Source organism: Artemia franciscana, chromosome 12 (assembly GCF_032884065.1).
Source record: "Artemia franciscana chromosome 12, ASM3288406v1, whole genome shotgun sequence".
NCBI lineage: Eukaryota > Metazoa > Arthropoda > Branchiopoda > Anostraca > Artemiidae > Artemia > Artemia franciscana.
The window spans coordinates 27427891-27444474 of NC_088874.1; the positions used below are offsets into that span (position 1 = coordinate 27427891).

At 35.5% G+C, this 16584-nt stretch overlaps 1 protein-coding gene across 1 annotated transcript in view; it reads right to left on the bottom strand.

The window, feature by feature from the left end:
• LOC136033939 (multifunctional protein r-like) overlaps positions 1–16584 on the bottom strand; it is a 248362-nt gene that overhangs the window by 48676 nt on the left and 183102 nt on the right. Inside the window, exon 23 of the mRNA XM_065714958.1 lies at positions 1351–1512. Within this exon, the coding sequence (XP_065571030.1) occupies positions 1351–1512 (162 nt within the window). The remainder of the gene's footprint in view (positions 1–1350; positions 1513–16584) is intronic.

Sequence of the window (16584 nt, forward strand, 5' to 3'; positions counted from 1 at the left end):
TTATTTTAGTGTAGTTCCTGCTTGTTTGTTAAGAAGTCACAATGTTTTCTTTTCCTCTTTTCACTTTGTTTGTTGTTGTTTTTTTTGGGGGGGAAGAGGGGGCAAACAGACTTTGAACAACGCATAAATATTTATTTATTTGCATTTTCGTTACATTTTTACGAGTCGAACAAAACTTTCGAGAGAGGGGGAGGTTGAAAAAGACAAAAACGCATAGACTGTTCCTTTATATGCGTTTTAGTTACGTTTTTACGAGTCGGACAGAAATTTTTATGAGGAGGAGGATTCAAAAAGACTTTGAAATGCATCAAATTTATTTATATGCATTTTCGTTACGTTTTTACGAGTCGGACAAAAATTATGGGGTGAGTGGAGGGTCCAAAAAGACTTTAAAGCCCCAATAAAAATTTATTTATTTATTTATTTATTTAAAAATAATAAATAAAAATTATTAATAAAATTATTAATTAATAATAAAATATTAATAATTAATAATAATAATTAATAATAATAATTAATAATTAATAATTAATTAATAATAAAAATTAATAATAATTAATTAATAAAATTATTATTAATAAAATTATTAATAAATAAAAATTATAACAATAAAAATTTATTTATTTATTTATTTATTTAAAAATAATAAATAAAAATTATTAATAAAATTATTAATTAATAATAAAATATTAATAATTAATAATAATAATTAATAATAATAATTAATAATTAATAATTAATAATTAATTAATAATAAAAATTAATAATAATTAATTAATAAAATTATTATTAATAAAATTATTAATAAATAAAAATTATAACAATAAAAATTTATTTATTTATTTATTTATTTAAAAATAATAAATAAAAATTATTAATAAAATTATTAATTAATAATAAAATATTAATAATTAATAATAATAATTAATAATAATAATTAATAATTAATAATTAATAATTAATTAATAATAAAAATTAATAATAATTAATTAATAAAATTATTATTAATAAAATTATTAATAAATAAAAATTATAACAATAAAAATTTATTTATTTATTTGCATTTTCGTCACATTTTTACAGTTGGACAAAAATTTCGGGGGGGGGGGGTCAAATGACTTTAAAAACGCATCAAAAATGTGTTTATATGCATTTTAATTATGTTTTCACGAGCCAGCAATAATTTCGGGTGGGGATTGGAGTCTAGTACCCCCACCATCCCTGGATACAGCCTTGGCTTAAGGCAATAATTATATACACAAACAAATAGACTAAGGAAAAAACCGTAAGTCCGAGATACTTGGGTAAGCCAAAGGTAACAAAGTAATATGTTCAATGTTCTTATCTCACCTTTAATTTTGCCATCTTTATTACTTCGATTTCTTCCTTTCTCGCCACATGACAAATATGGACACTTCTCTGGTATAACGAAGCAAATAAAATTACTGCAGCTGTATTCGACTTTTCGGCATGCGCACATATAGGAAGATCTTTTGGCCAATTTTCAAAATGCTACAAATTAAAAAAAATAAGCAAAATAATTAGGGAAAAAAGTAAGAATTAAAAAAGAGCCAATTGCTTAGTGATAAATTCGAGTCTAATACTAAGTCAAATGGAAAATTGAATAAGGAATTGAAATGGAAAACATTAGCAAAAATAATTAGCGAAAAAGCGGTAAAAAATTAAAAGAGACAGCCAATTGCTTAGTGATAAATTCGAGTCTAATACTGAGTCTAATGGAAAATTGAATAAAGAATTTAAATGGAGAACATTAGCAAAATAATTAGCGAAAAAACGGCAAATTGCTTAGTGATAAATTCAAGTCCAATACTAAGTCTAATAGAAAATTGAATAAGGAATTGAAATGGAAAACATCAACAAAAATAATTGGTAAAACGGCAAGAATTGAAAAAGACAGCCAATTCTTAGTTATAAATCCAAGTCTAATACTAATTCTAATGGAAAATTTAATAAGGAGTTAAAAAGGAAAACATCAGCAAACATAATTAGCGAAAAAACGGCAAGAATTAAAAACGACAGCCAATTGCTTAGCGACAAATTCAAGTCTAATACTAAGTCTAATGGAAAATTGAATAAGGAATTTAAACGGAAAACATCAGCAAAAATTATTGGCGAAAAAACGACAAGAATTAAAAAAGACAGCCAATTGCTTAGTGATAAATTCAAGTCTAAAACTAAGTCTAATGGAAAACTGAATAAGGAACTGAAATGAAAACATTAGCAAAAATAACGGTATTAATACCTTACCTTAGCACATACTGCTTTATCCTACAGTCATTGACAATCCCTCATTTAGGGGATGGGGATCTCCTGCGATCATTCCGAAAATTCTATAGGAAGGAATGAAAAGGACTAGCCAAACACATTAATTCAGCCATCCTGTCTGGTAAAGTTAGAACTTCTTGCACCAATAAACTTAACTAGAAGTAACCGTAACTCAGGTATAAGTTAACTATAACTGAAATCAACAAAACCCATCATAGGCTCTACATACTTTATTAATCTGCATTCTATTATTTCTACACTTCTGTCACTCATACCCATTAGCAATTTTAAGACGTGAGGCATTAGTATGTACCAAGGTGTCCAACCCAGTTACACGTATTGTTCGTGCAATCATGTCGTACTGTATAACCCTTTTTGAGCGTTATAAGGGGACAAGGGGCATAATAACCAAACTTCTCCACCCAAGAAAGTATTTTTTATTAATTCAAACATATAAGAAAGAACTTTCGTTAAATCCCTAAATTTCGGTGTGCGTACCTTCATGTAATCATCGCTAAAAGACAATTTTCATAAATGGTAATTAGTGTAATTTGGTATTAATTAGTTTCTAAAACACAACATAACGCGAAGCTTGTTTCTTTGATATTATCATTATTATTTGGATTTTTATGCTGATATGCATTAATTAAAAGCATACTTGCCGTCATTTCAGACAATCAGGTAGCAAAATCAATTGATTATGATATTATATCTCTTTGTTTCAAATAACATAAATGCATTATATCATATAAAGATGCAGTTTTTGTCAAAAAGATGCATTGCATTTAAAAAAATATTTTTGTTAATTACACAAGACACTAGATATTGTAATTTCCTTTGACCGAGTCCTTAAACAACTGTCTATTATGTTCCAGTGCCCCGCTAACAGTAAAAAAAAGGGGGAAAAAGAGGCCGAATCGGTGCTACCAATGCAAAAAAGTGATTTTCCTTGCTGTTCAAGCCAGGGTACTGTAAGTTTCCTATACAAAGTTATCCACCATGAACATTCCAATGGTGTACAATTCCTTTTGATCAGACATTTTTTTGGGGGGTTTTCAGGCTATTTTTAAAATAATATTTTACCTTCTCCGTATATTTTTAATGCTTGTATTGAAGACGTGTTATCAAAAATATCGACTACATGCCTACTAGGACCATCTGATATCTCATATCTGGCTTATGCGGATGACCGTCTTCTGATTAGTCAAACTGAGTCTGGTCTTGCCCGTTCAGTGAAGTCAGTTACTTCTGCTTTCCGCGATATCGGCCTGTACCTAAATATTGACAAGTGCGAGTTTCTTGTTTTCAACGGTAATAATTGTTCAGAATCACTATACTGCGGTGGTTTTAGTATTCATCGTGTTAAATCGTTTCGTTGGTTTGGTATAACAGTTTGCGATTCTATGAATGCTCTCTGGTCTCGTGCTGTCAAAGATATTAGTGATAAGCTGAGGCTCGGTTACTCTAAGGTTGTGGCAAATCGTGGACGCTATAGGAGAAGAGCGCTAACTCGGTTATGTTCAAATTTTTGGGATTATTCTGTACTCTTCTGTAATGGTATTCGGCCACTTCTGTTGACCAGTGATCTAAAACATATCCATATAAATTATTACCGGTACTGCAAATTTCTTTTATATCTGCCTCGTTCTTACCGGAATACAAAACTGGCTAAAAAAGTATTGTGCGACAGATATTACTGGTGTTCGCGAAAAATTATCTGCCAAGCTAGCTATTGAAGCGCTCTATAGGCTAGGATGTTTTCATCGCCTTATCCGTCTTTTTTCTGTATGTGATTAACTTTGTTTCTTGTTTTAATTTTGCTGTTTTTCTTTTGTATTTACTCCACTTAACCTCTGTTTTGTGAAGTGGGTGATAAATAAATAATTATTATTATTATTATTATTATTATTATTATTATTATTATTATAATTAAGACTAATCGGAATAATAGTTACCAAACCTGAATTGGCTACAATTGGCAATTTTTTCCCATTATCCGTTTACTTTAAAGTATTTTTTAATTTTTGGTTATTACGGACCAAAGGTTCTTTATTAGATTGCAGCTAGTGTTGTATTAATATTACTATATATAGATTAAAATATCTTATTATGCATTATATTAATATGAATCTTACTGTTAAGTGCGTTAATATGTTGATTGTATTAACACATTCATGTTTTATGTTATGAAGGAACATGAAATGTTATTCTGTTTTGCTTATCATAAATATATATGATATAGATATTTAATAACAAATAATTAATTACCATTAACGAAATTTGGCTTCCGGAACCCACCCAAATCTAGAGGAATAAAAATTCTTTCCTCTAACCTTTAAGTTATGTTTGAAAAACTATGTAACTTATAATTCCCTGCCTCCTAGGATCTATAACAGTAGGAGAGCTATTGCGCGCTTGCATTTCCCTCCAGTATTTCCGAGACAGTTTCTGGATTGAAAATTTATGTGACAGTACGTTCGTGTTAGTTCTACATTTTATAGCGCTACAAAATTCATGACAATTACTTCATTTTGTCTGATTTTTTTTTTTTTTACTTTGAATAGTTACTCTCCTTCCAAGGTGTTCCAATCAGTCTGTATTAACATATTTTAAATTTTTTATTACAAATTTTGCATTTTTCTGAAAATTTCTTTCCATTCTATTTTACCGAGAACAGTTAAAAGTCATAATTAAATAACACCATTATTCCTTCACTGTTGTCACATCAATTGTACAATCTCTATTTTTTAAGACATTGCTTTAACGTTCCAGTTGCTTTTAGTGAGTGATTCTCAATAGTAAAGGAAGACTTAGCAGGGAGAGTTAAGGCAATCAAGACGAGCCATCGGAAAACGTCCAACAAAATATATGATCTTCATTATTTTCATCATTATATGATATTCTTATCATTTCATCATTATATGATCTTCCTTATTTTTCACAGAAATTATGCGTTTTGAGTCTTCTCCAATTTTTCTTTGCTCCGTAATAATCATAAATTCAACAATGTATTCCTTACAGCTACCACAGTGGATGGGCGAGGGGACTCCTGTAGGTTCGGTAGAGTTCAAGCCATCTAGCGGTGACGAAAAGATCAAAAAATCATTAATAATTTTTTTTTGGAATGGCAGCACCGCTTTCTTAGGCTAAACATTACTCAATACAAAATTATTGTGGCAATCAATTATATTATTCATTTTAAAATGCACTTATTTTCGTTACAATTTCATTTCTTTGACATGGAATTTTCCACCGAACAGATAAAACTTTCAACGTGAGTAATCTTAATTCTCAGGCAAAGCTTAAATATTATTTTAATAAATATATACACTTGTCAGCAGTAGCGATACTGGCCTCTCTTGCGCCCAGCGCAAAATCTTGTTTAAGGCCCCCTTCCGTCACCCACAGAATTTTCAGGAAAAATTTTAACAAAATCATTTTGAATTTATTAATTAATTAATATTTTTCAATTAGTTTTTAATTTGTTATTTAAATGATTTAATTGCTGTTAATTATTTTAATTACTTTTTAATTCTCAATTTACTTTTATTTTATTAATCTAAAGCCATGAAACTATGACACGTATGAGAACGATGCACATACTCTTAATTTTGACGACTAAGTTGATACTTATGAGAATCCCTTCGGGCGAAGAGCCCTTATGCTTCTCTATTCCCCCAAGGATCAACCATAGCATAGTGAAAGTTCTTTGTTTATTTTCTTTTTGATAATTAAAGGAAAATCAAGAAGAAAAACATTGAATGAACTTCCAATGATGGGTAATATGATTTTTATTTGAGTAGATACATCTTGATATTTGACGAGGAGCCACCCTCTCTCTACCATCTGGTGGACGTCTTGCAACGTCACTTGTTCTCCTACCATTTGGTAGACTCTGTACTACCCGTAAGCATACTTCTTTCAAGACACGCCTCCTTGCACGATTCAAGGCACACTTCATCTACGCGTGGTACGCGACATATTGTGTATGTGATCTTTGAAACTAAACTTTCCAAACCTTTAAGCGACATACGAGAGATCTACATGCAGTCTTAGCACGAAACGGAAGAAATATTTTATGAATTTATTATAGATATTATATGTTAGTGTATATATATATTCTTAAATATTAAACACTTTATTAGAATGAATCCATAACATAGGACAAAAGTTAAGCATCCATGTAAAACTTAACACAATTTACCATTGGGTGGTACCACCCAAATGGTAGAACATACCCGTATATTGTATTGTATGTTTATATTTTAGTGTTTTGTTGTTTATTTTTATGTTGGTTTCGGTAAATCGTCTCATGCTCCATACTCTTTTTATTTTTTATTTTAGCACATCCTCGCAAGCTCCGCTTTTGTTGTACTATTATATAAAAATGATTATTTTCAATAAAATTGTTCTACTACTACTACTACTATTACCTGGAGGTTCCAATTTCCTACCCTTAGCCGTTACTGAGACCCTGCATGTACTCTATGTCTATTTTAATTTAGTTTATATTCCTCTCAACTTCCCCTAAGAGTTTCAACTTAATACCCTTAGCCCTTCGTGAGATATTGCAGATACCCCTTTTTGACAGCCTGGACGCACAAAGCGTCTTCTAATACAGCCGAACATTCCCTGAAAGTTTCAACTCAGTCGTTCCTAATATATTGCTGATATATCTGTTTGACAACACGGATGCACCTAGTGTCTTTTAACTTACTTCTAATCTATTTCGTAACAAGAGATTTTTGTAATCATTTTTTTTAACGAATTTCAGCACTTTTGTGCCAAAGAACTACAATTATGGTTCCAATCTGGTCAATCTACATATATATACTGGCTGTTGGGGTGGCGCTTCGCGCCACCCCAACACCTAGTTAGTGGGGCGCTTCGCAAACCCCCAAGCCCCCCCGCGCGCGTAAGTCGTTACGCGCCATATTAGTTACGCGCCATTGTAGCTGTGTCCCTGTGTCCCACCTGTGAATAGAGATAGATATAAATATATGTTTTTAACTAAGTAAAACATGCGAATATACAACATTCTTCGCTGTCCCATTGTCTGTGCATATAAATAAATTGTCAGGTTTACTGACTCTTGAACATGCAACATATAATTGTCCATGGGAAAAACAATCCGTATTCAGATCTATACCTCATTAATCTAATGATGTGTCCCTGTGTCCCGGTCGTCATTTATATTCCCTGTGTCCCGGTCGTCATTTGTGTCCCGGTGTCCCAGTTTGTAATTTCTCTTTGAGTGTCCCGGTCGTCATTTATATTCCCTGTGTCCCGGTGTCCCGGTCGTCATTTGTGTCCCGGTGTCCCGGTCTGTAATTTCTATTCGAACAATCCCTGTGTCCCGGTCGTCATTTATATATCCCGCCTGTGCCCCCGGCGTCCCCGTTGTAGTTTTGTCCCTGTGTCCCGGTCGTCATTTATATTCCCTGTGTCCCGGTCGTGATTTGTGTCCGGGTGTCCCAGTCTGTAATTTCTCATTGAGGTTCCCGGTCGTCACTTATATTCCCTCTGTCTCGGTCGTCATTTGTGTCCCGGTCTGTAATTTCTCTTTGAGTGTTTTTTCTTTTTAGTTTTTTTTTAGTTTTTTACCTTTTTTCTTTTTTCAGTTTTCTTTATCTTCTTTATTTTTCAGCGTCACTATGAAGTACATATCGACAAACCTTTGTTTTTTTAACTTAAATCTGGTAGGCATTGATGACCTTATCCAAGTCAAAATCCCAAACCCGATCATCATCGCTATCATTTTCAGTTTTGATATGTTTGTGTCCCGGTGTCCCGGTCTGTAATTTCTATTCGAACAATCCCTGTGTCCCGGTCGTCATTTATGTGTCCCGTCTGTGCCCCCGGCGTCCCCATTGTAGTTGTGTCCCTGTGTCCCGGTCGTCATTTATATTCCCCGTGTTCCGGTCGTGATTTGTGTCCGGGTGTCCCGGTCTGTAATTTCTCTTTGAGTGTTTTTTCTTTTTAGTTTTTTTTTAGTTTTTTACCTTTTTTCAGTTTTCTTTTTCTTCTTTATTTTTCAGCGTCACTATGAAGTACATATCGACGAACCTTTGTTTTTTTAACTTAAATCTGGTAGGCATTGATGACCTTATCCAAGTCAAAATCCCAAACCCAATCATCATCGCTATCATTTTCAGTTTTTATATGTTTTGACTCTCGCTGTCCAGGTGGATTTTCATCTAACTGCGCGGTTTTGCGTTCTTTAGCCGCAAGCCTGTTTTCTTGCTGTTCTTGTGATTCCCCGGCACGCTTTCTTTTCTTACTTTCTCTATCAGCTGCAAGCCTGTTTTCTTGCTGTTCTTGTGATTCCTCGGAACGCTTTCTTTTCTTACTTTCTCTATCAGCAGCAAGTTTTTTGGCATAAACTCTTTGAGCAGCTTCCTCGGCTGTTGCCATTGTAGGTTCTTCAGTCATTTTACAATTAAACATTTTTCCGTGAACAAATGTCTTAAATACCGTTAATGACGTCACCGTCATAGCAAAAATGACGACAACTAACTTCATGACGTCAGTCGACACAGAAACATGACGTCACCTGACAGACAGACACACAGACAGACAACTTATTTTTATATATATACTAGCTGTTGGGGTGGCGCTTCGCGCCACCCCAACACCTAGTTGGTGGGGCGCTTCGCGCCCCCCCAAGCCCCCCCGCGCGCGTAAGTCGTTACGCGCCATATTAGTTACGTACCATTGTAGTTGTGTCCCTGTGTCCCACCTGTGAATAGAGATAGATATAAATATATGTTTTTAACTACGTAAAACATGCGAATATATAACATTCTTCGCTGTCCCATTGTCTGTGAATATAAATAGATTGTCAGGTTTACTGACTCTTGAACATGCAACATATAATTGTCCATGGGAAAAACAATCCGTATTCAGATCTATACCTCATTATTCTAATGATGTGTCCCTGTGTCCCGGTCGTCATTTATATTCCCTGTGTCCCGGTCGTCATTTGTGTCCCGGTGTCCCAGTTTGTAATTTCTCTTTGAGTGTCCCGGTCGTCATTTATATTCCCTGTGTCCCGGTCGTCATTTGTGTCCCGGTGTCCCGGTCTGTAATTTCTATTCGAACAATCCCTGTGTCCCGGTCGTCATTTATATATCCCGCCTGTGCCCCCGGCGTCCCCGTTGTAGTTGTGTCCCTGTGTCCCGGTCGTCATTTATATTCTCTGTGTCCCGGTCGTGATTTGTGTCCGGGTGTCCCAGTCTGTAATTTCTCTTTGAGGTTCCCGGTCGTCACTTATATTCCCTCTGTCTCAGTCGTCATTTGTGTCGTGAACAAATGTCTTAAATACCGTTAATGACGTCACCGTCAAAGCAAAAATGACGACAACTAATTTCATGACGTCAGTCAACACAGAAACATGACGTCACCTGACAGACAGACAGACAGACAACTTATTTTTATATATATAGATATATATTTCATAAAGTTTCAAAAGTTTGAGAAATTGTTTGTTTTAACCCATGGAATGACCCTTGAAAAGTATGATTTGATAAGGGATACTCCCAGAGGGTGGTGAATGTCATTCTAAAACAAGTAATTGTGATATTTCATATTTATTAACAGTCTTTCAAAAAACTTGTCTCTATTTTGAAGATATGAATCCAAGCAATCTAGTGATAACGAACAGATCTCTGACACCACTATTTTGTGGAAAGCATTTCTCAGCACAAAAATATTGTTACGGTCAATTTAATTTAATACGTTTTGTAAATAAGATTTTAAATTTTATTTTCGTTTTAATTTCTTCTTTGAAATTACCCTTTCAACAGAAAAGACAAAGCTTTCGATTTGAGGAATCTTTTTAGTTTTCAGAAAAATTTCTAACTAAATGTAATCACAGTTGCAGCAATAGAAAGTGAATAAAAAGCGAATCTTAACCCATAAACGCAAATAAAAACGTATTTTGAAGAAAAAAACTGTCAAGTAATGAAGTCTATTCAGGAATTGTAAATTTGGTTTCTGCCAATCTAAATAGTAAATAGCCTGAAATTTCCTAAAAATGGCGTCAGATGGAAACACAAAATATACCAGTATAATTGCCTTTGCTGAACCCATACAGGAAACTTACATTTCTTAGCCTTGAACAATAAGGAAAATTGATTGGCTTGAAAAACAAGGAAGGTTGCTGCAACCTAGTAAATTCTGCATGGGTGGCATCTTTTTACCGTTTTTTTTCCATCTCCGCAGCTAGCTTGACACTAAAACATCATAGAGAGCTGTTCTTGTGCTCATTTTAAAGGAAATTGCTACATATAGTCGTTTTTGTGACAAAAAAAAATATTAAAAATAAATACAATATTTCACAAAAAACTCATTTTCTTATACTAGATGATACTATATTGTAAGGAGTGGGTGGGGTAACACTGATGATTACATAGTTCATTCTTTGCTAAATCGTGCAAAGGAAAAGGTGAAGGTTTTTCCCTGTGTTTAATCTTTGGCCTTAAATCCACACATAATCATGTTTCGTACTCATAAATTAAAGTTAAGGTCAACAATATTTTCACAAGGTTTTCAGAACAAGAGCTAAGAGCTCATATGGCACTTGTGACGAGGTCGGAATAGCCAAGAGCCAAGAACTCATATGGCATGAGCTCTAGCAAAATTCTAAGTATCCATAGATTGATTTAAAAGGAAAATCAGAGGCTTAATGCAGGTCGGGAATTAAAATAAGAGCTCTGAGATACAAGGTTCTTCTAAATATCAAAATTCATTTAAGATCCGATAACCCACTCGTATGTTAAAAATACCTATTTTTTCTTATTTTTCCTCTACTTTCAACCCCCCCCCCCCCCAGATGGTCGAATCGGGGAAAATAACTTTATCAAGTCAATTTGTGCAGGTCCCTGACATGCCTACCAATTTTCATCGTCCTAGCACATCCAGAAGCACCAAACTCGCCAAAGCACTGGACCTCCCCTAACTCCCCCAAAGAGAGAGGATCCAGTCCAGTTACGTCAATCATGTATTTACGACATTTGCTTACTACCCACTAAGTGTCATCCCACTCTCTCCACACAAAGCGTTCTCCAAAATTTTCGGTTTCCCCCCTCCAACTTCACCAGGTCTGGTCGGGATTTGAAATCAGAGCTCTGAGACATGAATTCCTTCTAAATATCAAATTTCATTAAGATCTGGTCACCCGTTCTTAAGTTAAAATACCTCAATTTTTCTAATTTTTCCGAATTGACACCCCCCCCAACTCCTCCAAAGAGAGCAGATCCTTTCCAATTATGTCAATCACGTATCTAGACCTTGTGCTTATTCTTCCCATCAAGTTTCATCCCGATATCTCCACTCTAAGTGTTTTCCAAGATTTCCGGTTTCCAAGATTTCTGTTTCCCCCCTACAATCCCCCTGTCCCCGGACCCGATTCGAAATGAAAAGAGAGCACCTGAGACATAAGATCTTTCTATATATCAAGTTTCATTAAGATCCGATAATCCGTTCGTATTTTACAAATGCCTCATATTTTCCAATTTTTCTCAATTACCCCCCCCCCACCAAATCCTCAAAGGAGAATGGATCTGGTCTGTTCGGTCACATATCTTGGACTTGTGCTTATTCCTCCCACCAAGTTTTATCCTGATATCTCCACTCTAAGCGTTTTCCAAGATTTCCGGTCTCCCCCAACTCCCCCCAATGACACTGGATCCGCTCTAGAATTAAAATAAGAGATCTGAGTTACGCAGTCCTTATAAACATGAAACTTCATTAAGATCCGATCACTCCTTCATAACTTGAAAATACCTCATTTTTTCTAATTTTTCACAATTAACACTCCCCCCAACTCCCTCTATGAGAGCGAATCCTTTCTGGTTATGTCAATAAAGTATTCAGGATTTGTGCTTATTTTTCCCACCAAGTTTAATCCTGACCCCTCCACTCTAAGCCTTTTCCAAGACCTCCCCCCCCCCCAACTCCCCCCATCGACAATGGATCAAGTCGGGATTTCAAATAAGAGATCTGACTTACGAGTTTCTTCTAAATATGAAATTTCATTAACATCCCATCACTCCTTCGTAAGTTAAAAATACCTCATTTTTTCTAATTTTTCAGAATTAACCCCCCCACCAACTCCCCCAAATAGAACAGATCCATTTTGGTTATGTCAATAACGTATCTAGGACTTGTGCTTAGTTTTTCCACCAAGTTTCATTCCGATCCCTCCACTCTAAGCGTTCTCCAAGATTTTAGGTTTCCCCCTCCTACTTCCCCAATGTTACCAGATACGGTCGGGATTTAAATTAAGAGCTCTGTGACACAATATCCTTCTAAATATCAAATTTCATTAAGATCCGATCACCCGTTCGTAAGTTAAAAATACCTCATTGTTTATAATTTTTCCGAATTAACCGTCCCACCACTCCCCCTAGATGGTCGAATCGGGGAACGGCTATTTATAATTTAATCTGGTCTGGTCTCTGATCCGGCTGCCAAATTTCAAAGTCCTAGCTTATCTGGAAGTGCCTAAACTAGCAAAACCAGGACAGACAGACCAACAGACAGACCGACAGAATTTGCGATCGCTATATGTCACTTGGTTAATACCAAGTGCCATAAATCATCTTTAAAGTAACGAACGAGTTAAATACTGCTCTTTTCTGATGTGTGTTTCCGTATGTGTGTTGTTTTTGTAAACTTTATTCTTAAAAATAAAAAAGGAGACAAAAAACTAAATTGCTCCACAACTGTGTGGGATATTTTTTTACACATCATTAGACACCACTAACTGAATAGTATATTAATGCTATCAGTTGCCACGGTACAGTGGAGAAAGGACTCCCCTTCGGCCTAGAAGGGTTCGAGTTCAAAGCTCTACGTGGTAACAATTATTGGCAATATACTTCGTTTCTTCATGCTTGAAGCATAATTAGCCCCTTATCTGCATGCTCATTTTCGAAAATATGTGAGTGTCCAGGTACACATGTTTTTTAGCTATTTTGAGGCTCCCCTAGCTGTGTTTCGAAATCGGGCTACCAGTCTTTCGTAGGAAATCAATTCCAGATTCAGCCGAGAAAATTAGGTCAAATAACTGCATAGTTTTGAGATTGCCGGTAAAGCCATATAAAGCCAAAATTAGCTCGAAGGACCTTAACAGTCCGTCAATTCAGACTGTTCATTACTTTCATTTTCAGTTCTCATACTTATGGACTCATATAAGGTTGCGGAAAATCTGTATTGATTATAGTTGGTTCTCTGGGGTATGATATCATATTTGGGTGACTCCGTTACCTCATTACCTGAAATGTCGTCAATTTCCCCGAAAGTTCGTCAATTGCACACATATACATGCATGTCTATATGTATAAAAATAAGTTGTATGTATGTTTGAGGACTGACGTCATTATAAGTTGACGTCATTATAAGTATATAAGGCTTTGTATATGACGTCATTATAAGTATATAAGGGTTGCGACAAAAGGCTTGCGGCTAAAAGAGAAAGTAACAAAAGAAAGTGTGCCGAGAAATCACAAGAATAACATGAAAACCAGCTTGCGTCTCAAAGAGAAATTACCAAAAAAAATCGTGCCGAGGAATCACAAGAACAACGTGGAAACAGGCTCGCGGCTCAAAGAGATAATGCCAAAAGAAAGTGTGCCGAGGAATCACAAGAACAACGTTAAAATAGACTTGAGGCTCAAAGAGATAATGCCAAAAGAAACCGTGCCGAGGAATCACAAGAGCAACTTTAAAATTATCGCCTGGCATTCAGGTACAGCCCAGTCGATGACTATAGCTTGAGTAGATGTGTTCAAATCGGGACTATTGCATTTTGTCCCTATTGCAAGGCTTTGAAATTTAATGGTAAAACAATGGGAATGTGTTGCGCCCCAGGAAAAGTTAAACCTCCTCAACTGGCTGCACCACCAGAGCCATTGAAGACTTTGCTTACTGGAACTACGTCAGAATCTAAGCGTTTTTTGTCAAGCATCACAGAATATAACTCATGTTTCCGAATGACGTCATTTAGTGCCTAAATCGAAAACCAAGATCAATTTATGCCTACTTTCAAAGTAAAAGGGCAAATTTATCATAGAACAGGGTCCCTCCTACCATTCTCAGGTAAGAATCATAAATTTTTACAACTGTACTTCATCAGTGATAGCAATTCTGAATTGAATGCACGTTGCGAAATTTCTCCCGACGTTGAATGACTACCGTTTCCCAATTGCAACATCTTTTCCACGAAAATAATGATTTAGAGGGCCTGTTCAAAACAGCAATCGATTTAATGCCTACTGATGCGCATAAAATTATTATTTTCGCTGACAAAATGCCTATTGGCGAACATGTGCGTAGATACAATGCTCCAACTATCGACGAATTGGCAATCGTTGTGATTGGTGATCAGTTTTTACCTCGAGATATTATTCTTCATAAGCGAAACGCTCAGTTGGTAAGAATTGCTGAAACTCATCGATGCTACGATGCCCTACGATATCCTATCATTTTTTGGGATGGAGTCGACGGCTATCACTTTAATAATAAATTGATAGATCCATCCACTAACAAACAAACGGATAAGAAATGCAGTGCAATGAATTATTATTCCTATAGACTAATGATTCGTCACAATGAAGAAAATTATATTTTAAAATGCCGTCAATTGTTTCACCAATACATCGTTGATATTTATGCAAAGATTGAATCAGAACGTTTGCTATTTATCCGTCTGAATCAGACCAAGCTCCGCTCTGAACAATACATTCATTTCCGAGATGCAGTTGTAAATGACGGTAATACCACTAACGTTAGAAGATTAACGATTTACCTTCGTCATATGCTGGCAGTCCCCGTCATATGCATGAATATGCTCAAGATGCTATTGCGTATGTTCGTCTCTATGATCGTCCAGATTTATTTATTACATTTACATGTAATCAATCTTGGAACGAGATACAGCAGCTTTTACTTCAAGGACAATCGGCGGTTCATAGACATGACATTACGGCCCAAGTCTTCCGGCAAAAGTTGAAATCACTGATAAACTACATAGTAAAACTTAAAGTGTTTGGGTCAGTGCGATGCTGGATGTACTGAGTGGAATGGCAAAAACGAGGATTGCCACACGCAAATATTTTAATCTGGCTACATGATAAAATTACTTCTAATGACATTGACAATGTGATTTCGGCTGAAATACCTGATGAAAATGTCGATAATGGCTTATATGATATTGTGGTAAAAAAAAATGATACATGGACCCTGCGGTGCACTGAATGAAAAATCACCATGCATGGCCAAAGGAAGGTGCACAAAGCAATATCCTCGACTTTTAGTATCCATCACAATTACCGGCAATGATGGTTACCCACTATATAGAAGAAGATTTACTGAAGATGGCGGTAAAACAGCAATAATAAAGAAGCATGACGGTACCACCATCGAAGTAGATAACCAGTGGGTTGTTCCATATTCACCTTTATTATCAAAAACATTTAATGCTCATATAAACGTTGAATACTGTAACTCCGTAAAGGCAATCAAATACATATGTAAATACGTCAACAAAGGTAGCGACATGGCAGCTTTTGGCTTGCAGTCCAAAATCAGTGATATCGATGAAATCGTACAATATCAGGCTGGAAGATACATAAGCAGTAATGAAGCTGTTTGGCAAATTCTTTCATTTCCGATACATGAACGAAGTCCAGCTGTTGTTCACTTAGCGGTACATTTACAGAATGGACAAAGTGTTTATTTTTTGGAATCCAACGTGCAACAAAGAGCCCTGAATCCACCGGATACAACGTTAACTGCTTTCTTTTCGTTATTTTAAAATGATTCTTTTGCAAAAAAACTGCTGTATACTGAAGTACCTTCGTATTACACGTGGAATGCTAAAAAGAAATCATTTGAACGTCGAAAATAGGGTAAGTCAGTCGACGGCCAACCAACCATCTTCAAAGATACCGCGATAGGAAGACTCTACACCATTCACCCCAATGAACATGAATGCTTCTTTCTCCGCCTGCTTTTGGTGAATGTACCCGGTCCGAGTTCTTTGAGTACCTGAGAACTGTAAACGGTACTATACATGACACTTAGCGTAGTGCATGCCAAGCTCTGAATTTTTTGGAGAATGACCAACACTGGGATAACTGCATCAATGACGCGTGTGAAACGTCAACTCTAAGTCAAATTCGTGCATTGTTTGGAATCATACTAACATCGTGCTCTCCTTCAGCTCCTACAGAGTTATGGGAGAAACATAAATCGAAAATGGCCGAGGATATACTCCATCGAAAACGGTTAGAG